General features: G+C 41.5%; 1 protein-coding gene and 1 long non-coding RNA gene across 3 annotated transcripts in view; one reads left to right on the top strand and one right to left on the bottom strand.

Moving 5' to 3' along the window:
- Positions 1 to 8,458: 8,458 nt before the first annotated feature.
- LOC117012362 (uncharacterized) lies at positions 8,459 to 9,222 on the bottom strand. The gene is made up of 3 exons (XR_004421161.1): positions 9,123 to 9,222; positions 8,854 to 8,943; positions 8,459 to 8,546 (listed from the first exon to the last, which is right to left on the bottom strand). It is a non-coding gene; the product is annotated as an uncharacterized LOC117012362 (long non-coding RNA).
- Positions 9,223 to 10,591: 1,369 nt separating this feature from the next.
- The window catches only part of ITGB8 (integrin subunit beta 8), a 72,051-nt gene continuing 69,337 nt past the window's right edge, over positions 10,592 to 13,305 (top strand). Inside the window, exon 1 of one of the 2 annotated variants that reach the window (XM_033088568.1) lies at positions 10,592 to 11,392. In XM_033088568.1, coding sequence (XP_032944459.1) covers positions 11,266 to 11,392 — 127 coding nt within the window. In that variant the 5' untranslated portion in view covers positions 10,592 to 11,265. The remainder of the gene's footprint in view (positions 11,393 to 13,305) is intronic. The other variant, XM_033088569.1, reaches the window with a different exon arrangement.

Genomic DNA, 13,305 nt, shown 5'->3' with positions numbered 1-13,305 from the left:
CTCCTTTAAAGACAAATATGTTGGATGCTTTCCCTTTACCCATCCAGTTCCCTTCTCTGCCTTCTGTATGTCCCAGGAAGCTGGCCAGTGTAGATGGCATTAAAGGGTTACTTTATCTCTGGCTTCCACTGGGTTTCACCCATCTGGGGCATTAGCAGGAGTTTGGAGGATAGGAAGAAACTGATGTCAGGGTTTTTATTGGCCCCGCTTTTTCCCTGCTGGTTCACTGTTTGGCTGCCTTCTTCCTATCTGGAGGCTCTCTTTATATAACTCCCCCTGACCCCCCCCCTTTGTTTGTTTGTGTTCCTTGTAATACTGCCTCTTCTTGACCCTTCAAGCCAGGGTGATAAAGGCCCCCCCCACCCCCCCACCCCGTTATAAACCCCAGAGGACCACATCATTTCTTGTTCCCTTCCATAAAACCTGCCCTATGGGCTTCCCAGCTTAACTCTGCTTTCCATTTCCTGCTGGGAGTCTGCCTTAAAATGCCATTTCGAAGAACACAATCATTTCCCCAGGGCTGGGATGGTAACTGGGCAAAGCTTCTCATCAAGTCCTTTAATTCTTCTTTTTCTGGGTCCCTTGGAAAAGCAAAGCTATTTGGCAGGAAGTATCAGAGGCCTTGAGAACATACCTAACCTTTGAGTCAGTAACTTCACCTTGAAAATTTTTCCTAAGGAAAGAATCTTAAATATTCAAGAACTTGAATAAAGATTTATGCAAATATGTTTATTATTAAAATGATCAAAAACTATAAACAACCCCCATCCCATCTTAGGTGTATGCCAGGTATCTTTTGTTTCTCCCACCAGTTTCCCACTCCACTTTGCTTTCTCTCTGCCCTGAGGAGCCAGATTTGCTGGACTCCAGCTATGGCACCACTACCTCTGGCTTAGAGATGGGCTTTGCCAATAGTGTGTCTTGATAGGAAATCAGAAAAGGGGAAAAGAACGAAGTAGGGATAGTTCTTCTTTCTGTCCCTTCTTTGCAAATGACCTCGGGCTGGCTGTGACTCTTGCACCAAGGTGACAGAGCTTGTCAGGTGATATCCACACACTCAGTATCTCTGGGGTTCAGTAATTCACCCTCCTTTAGCCTTTTGAAGCCTAAGGAGAGGGATGCATCTCCCCACTGTTTCTAAGTCAAGGATACAGCACCATCGCTGATACCCTATCCCCATGTTTATAAACAGTTTCTTTATTAACAAATTCTCCTCAACTTATCCAGTTAGAGTATGCCATCTTTTTCACTGCCACGAATCTGGTGGAATCCAGCAGCATATTTAAGTACACTGAACAACAAACTCACTAGGGAATAATATATAACATAGAAAGATACTCATGAAGAATGCATATTAACAAAAATGGTAAATCCAGTATGAACAAAACTACATCAAAATAAAGCAACTGAAATCCACCATGAAAATGCAATATATGTTTCAAATTTTTTATAATAAAACATTACTTTTAAAATGAAAATTTTTTATATAAAGATTATTTAAAAGGGAAAGACACTGTAGATTATGCCTAAAAGAATTAGGAAAGACTTTACAGAAGTGGCATTATAAATGATTCTTAACAATCAAGTAGGACAAGTGAGAAGGAAAAGGGGGAGAAATGTTTAGCCGAGGATAAAGCCTATGAAAAGGCAAGTGAACATGCTTGTAGAAACTCAGGACTCTGTGCTGTAGAGCATAGAATAAAGTTGGGAAAAGGGAAGGGAGATGTTATAGAAAATGGTACTGAGACTGTGAAGTGGGGCCAGAATAGCCAAGGTTTCATAGTTCATGCTAAGAGTCTCTTTCATGGCCTGGAGAAAGGTTGGGAAATGGCATAAGACAAACCATAGAAGGTTTTTTTTTTTAAGGATAAGTTTATATTTGTGTTTCGGAAGGAAAACTTTCATAGTACTATGGGGATGATATGGCTGAGAGTTTAAGAGAAGGAAGAGAAAAGCCTGAACTAAGGCAGCAGTAAAGACACTAAACAGAAAGGAAAAGACAGCAGATACTTCACTAATGTGCGATTAATATAATTTGTTAACTAATGAAAGACGGGGGTAGGCAGTATACATCTCTGAGAACAATAATACCTGGGACACACTTAAAAAGTTGATAATCTTTCTCTACTTCAAACTTCAGTTTGAAAAGGATTTGAATGACTGAAAACATCATTTGCATTTGTTATGATTGTATATCATACTGAAACGGGCATCTCTGTAATTTTCTTGTATTTCCAAATCTTTAAAGGACTCACTTCCCAGACACGAGATTAGTGTTTCAAATATTCTAAGGTTTTATTTCATGTTGTCAATTGATTGCAAGAAAGTTTGAGCCAATTTACCATTCTACCACATATGAGTTCCTATTTCAACCATCTATTGTTAGCATTAGGTATTGTCATTTTTAAGTCTTTGAGCATTTAATGGGTAGAAATGGCATCTCCCTTTTTCAATTGTTATTTTTTGATAACTGATGAAGCTGAACTTTTCTCATGTTTTAAGCATTTGTACTCCCTATTCGTGAATTGTATGCTAATGTTCTTTGCACATTCAACTATTATAAACTAAACGTTTTCTGATTTATTTGTATGGACATATTCTATGGTATGTATTTTTACCCATTTCTGAGATGTTTATAAACATCAAGCTTGAAAGAAATCATCATCAAATTTGTTGATTTATTCTTTTGAAACTGGATAAGTTATTTTCACATTTAGAAAAAAACTTTTTATTACTAATACTAGAAAAAAGTGATATATATAGTTTTGCACTAAGCCCTTTAATCCATCAGAAATGTATTTTGGTACAAAGTAAGTTTCTAAGTTAATATTGTTTTTTTCCAAATAGCTAACAATTGTCCCAACACCATTTATTATTTCTTCCCTCTCCATTGATTTCAAAGCATATTTTGTGCTATATTAAATTACTGATATTAGTATATATTTCTGAGCTATTCTATTTACCAACTCAGTCATTTTTTTTATTATTACATATTATTTCCAAATCAGATTATATCTCTCAGAAAAGAATTGGGTTTTATTAATGCTCATATTTTCCACAGGACACATACTAAATGTTCAATAAATATTTACTTATTTATTAAATGAATGTTTAAATTAAATATCCTGTGTCTAATTTACCAAGAATTTCCTCGCTATGTTAAAAGGTCACATTCTTCAAGGTGAAACATGAAGTAATTTTGAAATGGGAGAAGGGGGCTGAGAATGGAAGCATTCCAAGCATAAAAATGCCATGTGAATTTGATTAGAATAATTTAAATTTTGTAGTGATTTCATTCTCCAGAGGCGATGTGATCATGAGAAAATGCTGAAAGGGAGATGTTTAGTCGTGGGCTCACTCTGAGTTACTGAAGTTCAGAAAGGCCTTTAGCTGTGTGGTGATGTGCATGCCAGTCCACACACCACTGTGACTCAACAGATGAACTATGTCAACCGTGGAATGTCTTTATAAATGTCTGCTCGTACCTTTATTTGGGAGAACCAGCCGTGGACCCTTACCATCACCATACACTGAAGAGTACGGAGCAATAAAGCAACAATATTTATAACTTATTATACATGCATTTACCTTCCTCAATATGTATGTGTTTAAACATGTTCAGTTTTAAACAAAAGGCAGTATTAAGTATTTGTCAGTGTCATGAACAAGTAAGTGAAGCTTTCATATAGTTTTATGTCAAACTGTACAAGGGTGACTGCAGGCTGAAAATGATGTGGAACAGTTTTGTTTGATTGAGACATAAAACTAGGCTGTAATAAAGAATGCTAGGATCACAGGCTTCTACATAAAGATATGCTTGCTACATCTATTAATGTGGGTAAAGAATCGTATAGTTACCAGGAAAGGAAAGTTATGTATTCAGCAAAACCAAAGACATTTGATGTTATTTTTATGGTAATATGCAAGTCTTGAAATAAGCATTTATGTGTATTCAATGTTGTTTGTATTGTGAAATTAAAATAATCTAAATTACCATTGCAAAAACCCTTGGGATGATATATGGTGATTTCTAAAATGTTTCATTCATGATCTCCTTGGATTCTCACGATAATCTTAGTTGGTTGTGTGTGTGTGTGTGTGTGTGTGTGTGTGTGTGTGTGTGTGTCTGCGTTATAGACTTTATTTTTCAGAGGAGCTTTAGGTTCATAGCAAAACTGAATGGAAGTAGAGTGTTCCTATATGCGTCCTACTCCCCCACACACCGCCTCCTCCACAGTCAACATCCCATACAAGCAGTACACTGTAGCAACAGATGAAGCTACACGACACACAGTATCACTCAAAGGCCATCGTTTACATTACAGTTCAGTCTCGGGGTTGTACATTCTATGGGTTTTGACAAATGTACAGTGACATATATCCACCGTTGTAATATTACAGAGTAGTTTCATGGCCCTAAAAATTCCCTGTGCTCCATCAATTTACCCTTCCCTCCCCGCTTACCCTGGCAACCATCTTTTTACTATCTCCATACTTTTGCCTTTTCCAGAATGTCATATAACTGGAATCACATAGCATGTAGCCATTTCATAGTGGGTTCTTTTCCTTAGCAATAGGCATTTGAGTTTTCTCCATGTCTTTTCCTGGCTTGCTAAGTCATTTCTTTTTAATGCTGAATAATATTCCATCGTCTGGATGTACATTTATTTATCCATTCACCTATGGAAGGACATCTCGGTTGCTTCCAAGTTTTGGCAATTGTGAATAAAGCTGCCATCAACATCCACATGCAGATTTTTGTGTGGACCAAGTTTTCAATTCCTTTGGGTAAACACCAAGGAGAGCAACTGCTAGATTATTACATGGGAGAGTGTTTATGTTTATAAGAAACCACCAAACACTTAAAAAGTGGCATTACTATGCTGCAGTCCCGCCAGCAATGAATGAGGGTCCTGCTGGTCCAAATCCTCACCAGTATTTGGTGTAGCCAGTATTTTGAATTTTGGCCATCCTAATTGAAATGTAGTGGTACTTTGTTTAATTTACAATTTGGGTAGTTATTTTAATTTCATCATTGCATACATAAATAATCGGAGGATCAAGGAAGTTAAATAACTTGCCCATGATTTCACAGTTACTGAGTAGCGGATCCAAACTTAGTTTTTTTCAGGCTCCAGAGCCTTAGTGCTTTATATTCTGTGGGTTGCCTTATGGTTAGACAAGAATAAAGTTCAAATTCATACATGGAGGACACCAGGGAGTAGTTTCTGGGATTCTTCAGTCCTTGTCTTAGGGAGGTGCCTCCAGAAGAGGACCCTGAGACAAGGAAACACCAGGAAGCAGTGGAGATATGAGAGAGGTAAAGGTGGCCACTGAAGAATATGTTTGAATACAGTTATCATTGCGGGCAACTGCACTTACTCCTACAGTGAACCTGGGACAAAGGTGCTCAGTATGACTCAAACGATGGTGTGTGACAGTACCAGTCCTTGAACTGTTTGAGACTGGTTCAGGATAAAGAATGCATAAAAAGTAAAAATAAGTATTTAGAAATTTTTATAACAATTTAACATTTTTGCATCCATTTTTAAAAATAACTCATTTTATTTTTTAAAGTACAAATCCATGATGGATTGAAAATAAAAAAAACTTGTCCAAAAATAGTTTGAGAAGCACTAATGAGAACACAAGGCCCAATGTGGTTCTACACACAGAGCCAGGGAGCTGGGGTACTTATACCTGACCTCCCATCAGGTCAGTCCTTAGGTTAGAAGTGTTCCTTCCCCAGCACTCTGGCTGTGTGGAATGCAACAGTGCATCTGGAGGGACACAGGAAGGTCAACAAAGCATCTGTTACACACTTGGTCAATAGAGAATTTCATAAAGCATTAATTCAAACACCACATCTCTATAATCATTCTGATAATGAGTTAAATGCTAAAGAAGCATTAGTTTGCTGCATGCGATAGAGGATAACAGAAAGCTAAGATGAAACTATGCACAGGCAAAATGTCTCATTCAAAAGTACCCATGAAGTTAACATATACTGCTAACCGGAGCATCGATTAGTGGGCAGGGTAGCTAAATTAAAGCTTCATCATTACCCAAAATCCAATGGTAATGAAAAGCAGGAGCCCATGAACGTCAGGATATGTGAGTAATGAGCATGTGACACTTTTCAGGACTCCTTTCGTCAACCTAAGACAACTTTATGTCATCTTGTTGGGAAACAATATTAGATTTTCCACTAACAAAGCCAAAGGCAAGGGCTCCTCCTCCCTGCCCTCCACCCCCAGAAAGCCAGGGGACTGACATGTGACTAAAGTTCTGAAAGTTAGATATTCCTAACCAGATTCTGTATTTTGAGCCAGTGGTCGCAAGATGAAGGGATGATTACAAAGTCTTCTCCTTTGCTGGCCGCTGCTACGCTTAATGCCTCCCATTGTTTCTGGCCCATTCAGTCCTGGTCCCTCAGCCTCCTGCTGATTCTGTAAACTCTCAATTTCCTTCCAATAAATTGCCTATTCACTTATGACAGTCACAGTGTGACTCTATTACTTGAAACCAAAAGTCATCATGGACATGAGGTGGTGGAGAAGAATAAGAGCTCTGATTCATGCTTGCTCAGTGATTCTCTTGAACTGGGGTCAGTCTCCTCACGGACCTGGTTCTTAGTTTCCAAGTTTGTAAAACAGGATTAGTTCAGCAGTGTGCTTTGTGGAAAATAAGTCTGTGAGATGTTCCCTGAATAAAGGGTTCTTCCTTTGGAGAATCCAATTGCATGCAAACCTATTTAAGTGTCTGGAAAATCCTCCAGTAAAGGATTTAACTTAATTTTAACCCAGCATTTTCCAAACTTCATTATGGAAGACCTCTCTCTGAAAACATTAACATCTCACAGAATTAAGCATCCATAGAATACCTGGGAAAGAGACACGGGCTCCAGCAGTTCATTTTTCTTTGACTTTGCATTTGATACTGGAGTTTGTCAATAAGCCCACACGAGGCCTTTGAGGAATCTCTGTATTAATCCATATGGCTTAGGTTCTTTGTCATTGATACAAGCTAGGTGTCATAGTCACCATAATACATCCGACTGGCTGGGCCACTCATCATCTCTTAAGAGCTGTACATGAAGCGAGCTCATAGACAACCTGTGAACATCTACTTAAAATCTATGGAATATCTCCAATACCAACTTCAGAAAGATACGCAGTCGGTTCTGACTTACAAAGGCGCAACTTACAATAGTTTTACTTCACGAGGGTGTGAAAGCAATATGAATTCAGTAGAAACCGCACTTCCAAGTCTGAACTTTGATCTTTTCTTTGACTAGTGATAATGTGGTATGATACTCTCTCGTGATGCTGGCCAGCAGAAGAGATCCTCAGCTACCGGTCAGCCATGTGATCACAAGGGTAAACAACTGGTATTCTATAGTGTATTCATTGTGTTAGACAATTTTGCACAACTATAGGCTAGTATAAGTGTTCTGAGCACGTTTAAAATACGCTAGGCTAAGGTATGATGTTCAGCAGGTTAGTTGTGCGAAATGCATTTTCAACTTAGGGGATTTTCAATGTACGATGGTTTTATCGAGATATAACTCTATCAAATTGAGGAGCATCTGTAATATTAAAATGTGAATATGATTTTAGCGGTAATTATGAGGTCAATAATTTGGACAAAATATCGTTAAAAAGCTGAATACACAATAAGAGGAGCAGTCTCTCAGATGTCTTTCTCATTCTTGCTGTGTATAGCTTATTCATTTCTCACCATAAACCAAGTTAATGAGAAATTGAGGTGAAAGGAATAGAAAAGAAACTTAATATATCTAATTTTATGTCTTGTTAGCAACTAAAAGACTCTGATGATAAAAGGCTGGAATGAATAGCTAACATGTTATTTTTAGACGATCTGTAAATTTCATTTGCTCTTATTACCACAAATGATGAAAAATTAACTGTCAAAAATGTCAAAGCAAGACAGCAGAATATGACAAAAACAGGAATTAATCAAGTCACCATCTTCAGGAACATTTTTTTCTGTTAGAATTCTTCAGGTAATATGAGGAAGATAATACCTCATTTCTTCACAACATGCTGTACATCTTCTTACAGGAAAGAGAATGAGTTGTGGTGACCAATGACATTTATTGGAAACAAGGAAACTTTTTGTTCCTAGGCTCCTAATTATATTTACTGTAAGAAAACCTACAGATGATTTACAGGGCTCAAGAGAATTCACTTTTATCTTTATAGCCCCAAATGTACAGATAACTTATTTGTAAATAACTTAACAAGGATCACAATGTCACAGCTGGGATATTTTGTCTTATTTTATTTTGATCACCAGAATTATAACATCTTTTCAACTGGGAAGTGGTGATAAATGCTGCTGTGCTTATTCCTCAATAACTCCATAAAACTGGCATCCTGACATATCAGCCTGGGCTTCATAAAATAAAATGTGGAAGTCTTTCTTTCCACACATCCTTATTGGTATTATGGATTGACTTTTTTCCTTTATTGTAGAACTGCACTTTCTCGAGGGTGGCTGCATTCCTTTGGATGAAATAATCTCTGGAAAATATACATGCTGTTTTATTGAAGGGTCACTAATCAGAGCTTGAATATGTTCATTTTGTGCTTTAATTTCAAGTCCTCATCCCCACCCAGCCACTTTTCAGGCCTTTCCTTTAAGACCACAGAAAGCAAAACTACAGTTATTCAAACTTGGAACTAAGGAAACAAAATAAATAATGAAGCTGAGCTGGATTTCATTCTACCTAGTGTACATTGCCTATAGTGGTATTTACAAGGTGTTTTCACGTGCCAGCTTTTCACATTCGGATCATTCATTTGGTCTCAGAAGAAAAAAAAAAATCACCTGCTTTGTAGATCCAGGGCACTTGTAATTTTCCAACTGGGTTCCCGGTTAGCTTAGCTAATTCTGTGGGCTTCAATGTGCAGTCCACACCTGAAAAGGGGGGGTTTTCAATGTTGTGGTTTATTAAACAGGTACTTTCCATTCACTCAGTTAACAATTAGAAAACAGAAAGAAAAAAGAGAGAGAGAGCCTCCTACTTGTTTTTTAATTCCAAATATGGAGATGGAAACTATTGAACAAGTAAGGAGGGAAACTCCCGCATATTTCACCTTGACCTGGCTGGACTGGTCTGATGCCCGTAAGACGAGGCTGTTCTATGAACAAGGTCAGGCAGGCTGCTAGTGGGATAAGGAGAGGTCAGATTTTACCAGCGGGGATCACTCCTGCCCCTAGAGGGGAGAAAAGAAGCATCACCCTGTGTCTAGGATTGGAAACGGCCTCGTTTTCAATCCGGGGGACTGGTTTCCCTCCCTCGGCCTAGCGTGGTAGTGACAGGACCCAAGGAGGCGTGCGGCTTCCCTGACAGTTGCCCAGCAAAACACCCGCTCCCTGCTTGCACCTAAATTTCCGATCTACATGCAGGCAGAAATGCCCTCCCACCTCCTTTCCTAGCTTCTCTCCCTGTTTCACTGCGCATTGTAACTTCTTTGTTCCGTTTATCAGGAAGGTGATGCTTAAGGTCAAAAGACACTAACTAGCAAAATCCAGAGCCACCACCAGACCCTGGAAAGAACAGGGCTGTTCAGTCCAGGGCTGAGGCTCCGAGTGGGGAAGCAGCGAGAAATTTCGTCCAGCAGCTCTGAGTACAGCCTCTGTGGACTGGCCCAACTCTCCGAGGGTCGGGGAGACGCCGCACGGTCTCGGGGTGGGGCAAAGGATGAACTCCTAACTCTGCAAGTAGAGTGGGCAGTGCGCACCCGCGGAACAGAGGGTGTTGGGGGCGGGGAGAGGCCCCTGGACTCCACTTTGTATGCGGCAGCTGCCGAGCAGTGAGTATCTCTGAACAAAGGAGAGCACAGCGCCTGGGTGAAAGGCTGGGGTTTGCGCGCAGCTGCCACTCGTGCTGAGCGACTCTCTACACCCGCTAGGCGAGCGTTGGGGTGCAGGAATTCGGGGGTGGGGGGCGGACAGGGCGTGCGATTCCTGTTGCGGGGCTACGCCTCAGGAGTTCTTGTGAACGACAGGAATGGCAACTATCAGAGTCAAGGGGGAGAAAAAGAGCTGGAGTGAGCAAAACAAAGAGCGAGTGTGGGCCGCGGTGACTTCATGCCTCACTAATGTCCCGCCCACGCTGATCCGAGCAATGGCTGTTGCCACCCCCTCGCTCGCGAGCGGCCAGAGCAAAGCGCTCGGTAGCGTGGGGCGGTTTCCTAGCAACTCCGGGCCCGAAGCGCTCCCAGCTATCTGAACTTCGAGAGCCCACCTCCCCCACTACCCGGGGCCAGGGCAGGACCACTCCTCCCGACCCCCACCAGCCTGGCCTCCCTTGCATCGGCGCAGGGTGCACCCCAGAGCGCGCCAGCAGCCTGGGCTCTGGACTGTCGGACGCCGGAGTCGAACACCGGGGCCAATAGAACGAGGGCACGAAGCTCCCGCCCGGCGAGACCGGGGTCCTGCACCCCCGCGGAACCTCCCCTCCTGCGCTCGCCCCGGTGCGCTCCACTCCCAGCCAAGCAGGGAGCTGGGATGCCTAGCTCTGTGTCCGTCGGCGCCAGAGGGGGCTTCTAGGGCGCTCACGGAGCCGCCTCCCCCGGCTGCTGGCACCCGGAGCTTCCTTCCTCGCCAACCAGGACGCTGCCACTTTGACTTTGCCCGCTGTTCAGCTAACGAGGCTGCAAAGCAACTAAGTGGAGTTGGCCTCCCTGCCCACCTGTGGAAGAAGCTCGAGCTGATTGATGTCCCATCGACTTTTTTTTTCCCCTTCAGCCTCGCCGGCGTCCCCTCCCACAGATACAGCATCACTCAGTGAATGTACCACTAGGCTGGTTTTTCCCCCTCGCTTCGGGCTTTGTTTGGGTTTGATTGTGTTTGGCTCTTCGTTAAGCTGATTTATGCAGCAGAATTCCCATCGGCTGGGGAGAAACAAAAGCTCTTTTCTTTGTCCCAGAGCGGGCTGCGTAGCCATCGCTCGCGTCGCCGCCCCAGGCCATTGGCCGTCGGAGGAGGTGCTTCTCGCGGAGATTTCGGGACCCTCTGTGCCGAGCTTGGAGGGCCAAGGGGCCCTGAAATGCCGAGCGGTGCCCGGGCCAGCGTACTTTCACCGCTTGCTCCGAGCCGCGGGGTCCGCCTGCCAGGCCTCCTGGAAACGTCCTAGCGACGCTTGGTCCGCGGGCCCCGAGGTGCGCCCGGGAGGCACAAGCGCGCACCCGGAGAGCAGCCAGTTGGAGGACGCGGTGCGGGCTGCTTTGCATTATGTGCCGCTCGGCCCTGGCTTTTTTTACTGCCGCATTTGTCTGCCTGCAAAACTGCCGGCCAGGTCCTGCCCCATTTCTCCGGGCGGCCTGGGTATTTTCAGTTGTTCTTGGACTGAGCCAAAGTGGTAAGTTTTTTGTTTTTGTATGTTTGTGTTTTCCTTTTGTTTCTTTCTCTTCCCAAAGGTCTTGGGATGTCATGAAGAGCATCCTGGCCAGGTAAGTGGCCCAGTGTCAGCCTCCCTCCATCTGCCTCGAGAGAACTTCAGAGGGCGGTGTGTGGCAGCGTCTACCATCGTATGTGGCCTTAGGGAGGCCAGGTGTAAAGCATGTTCCGTCCCGGAGTGACAGCAATAACTAATTATACGAGGAGATACTGTGTTGCTCCCTGGTGTTGGGGAAGCAGTAATGGACTGGAAGTGAAGAAGGGTGGGCGCTCATAATTACAGACGCCAGGTTAGGGGTCCTGCCCATCTTTGAAGCCATCCTCCTTGAAGGCACCCTTAAAGATGCTCCTCATCTTGCTAGCATGCGGGTCTAACCACTGGCTTGCATTTGATTCAAGGCTGACGATAAATTGGTGTAGTGGGAGTGAGTCTTCTGTTTTTGAGTTGCTGGAAGAAAAGGATGATAGCACAAAAGTTTCTTCTATTCCAGTGTTCAGCCTGAATGAATTGAAGTGCAAAACTGTTTTGGATCTTTTCAATCATATGTAAATGTAAGATAGCTCTGCTGGATTGTTAGCAAACAGTAAAACATATAGTAAGTAATAGTAATAACCATCAATTTAGGATGAGTTCGTATTGGTTTTATATATAAGCCAAGCACTTATTTTTGCCAAGGCAATGATTATTGCCATAGTTTTTATTTTTTTTAATTTTATGTACTTTACCAATGTTTGGCCATCCAGCCCTTAAATTCTATTAGAGACTTGCTTGCACTGACCTCTCCTGCTGAAGGAGAATTGTGATTGTTCTATAGACTAAAATTTTCTCCTATGCTTTGAATTGATGTGCCAAGTTTCTGCCTGCAGTTAATTAAAATGGTCAAATCATAATCTTATAAATAAGGGTTTATAATGGAAACATCCAGCTAGCTTCACTTACTTGTTGCATATATAGTTGTTTAATATTTATTTCAAAAGGAGATTTACCTAACAGTTATGTGAAATGAGAGCAAGTAGAGTAAATTTTTATCTTGTGGTTATTTTTTGACTTATAAGTTGACCTCAAAGTAGGTAAAACTTAAGGCAAAGGAAAAAGTAACATTCATTATCAATTATCTCTTAAGTGGAACGTGCACATATTTTGCAGCAGATTTTCCACTGAGCATAATTCCATCCTGTGTTAATAAATGACAAAATATTTTTCTAGATTGAGTAAACACATAAACACACATAATAGTAAAATAACCAAAACTGTCAACAGAGTATATTTTGTCTCCATCACATAGGCAAAGGAAAAAGTCCTAGTTGCCTCTAGAATTTACTAATAATAGTAATAATTTTAAAATATTCATTATGCTTGTAAAGATTAGTCAAGTTCTCGTGTAACATCATTGTATTTCCATCCGGTGACTGTAACTGATTTAAAGCAAATATTATGAATGGGCTCCCTTGCACCTGCAGTAGTGAAAAGGGAATGCTTATCTAAAATCAGAACAAGGCATCCTTTTCCCAGTCTCTGTCAATATACAGAGGTTTCTGATGTATACTGGTTTGCACTGCAGTTAAAACATGCAAAAAATTTAAATTATAGCCAGCACAACTCAGAAAATTAGAGATCAGCATAAACTGTTGTATTTTCGTGATATAGCTACAAGTCTCAAATTATGTGTCTTCACAGTGCAAATTAGACGCTTAAAGCAGAATAGAAATTGAGGTTATCAGTTACAAAGGAAATCTTGTTCCCTTGCTCAGTAGTTTACACCAAGGAAATGTTGAGGGCAATAAAGCCATACAAAAGAAACTATAAACTGCATAAACAACAACATAACTTTGGGTTTAATTTTTAAAGTAGAATTTAGGTCCCAAATACATAGT

Source organism: Rhinolophus ferrumequinum, chromosome 20 (genome assembly GCF_004115265.2).
Source record: "Rhinolophus ferrumequinum isolate MPI-CBG mRhiFer1 chromosome 20, mRhiFer1_v1.p, whole genome shotgun sequence".
In the NCBI taxonomy this organism is placed as follows: Eukaryota; Metazoa; Chordata; class Mammalia; order Chiroptera; family Rhinolophidae; genus Rhinolophus; species Rhinolophus ferrumequinum.
Note: the sequence above shows the minus strand (reverse complement) of the source record. Positions and strands in the feature narration are given on the sequence as shown.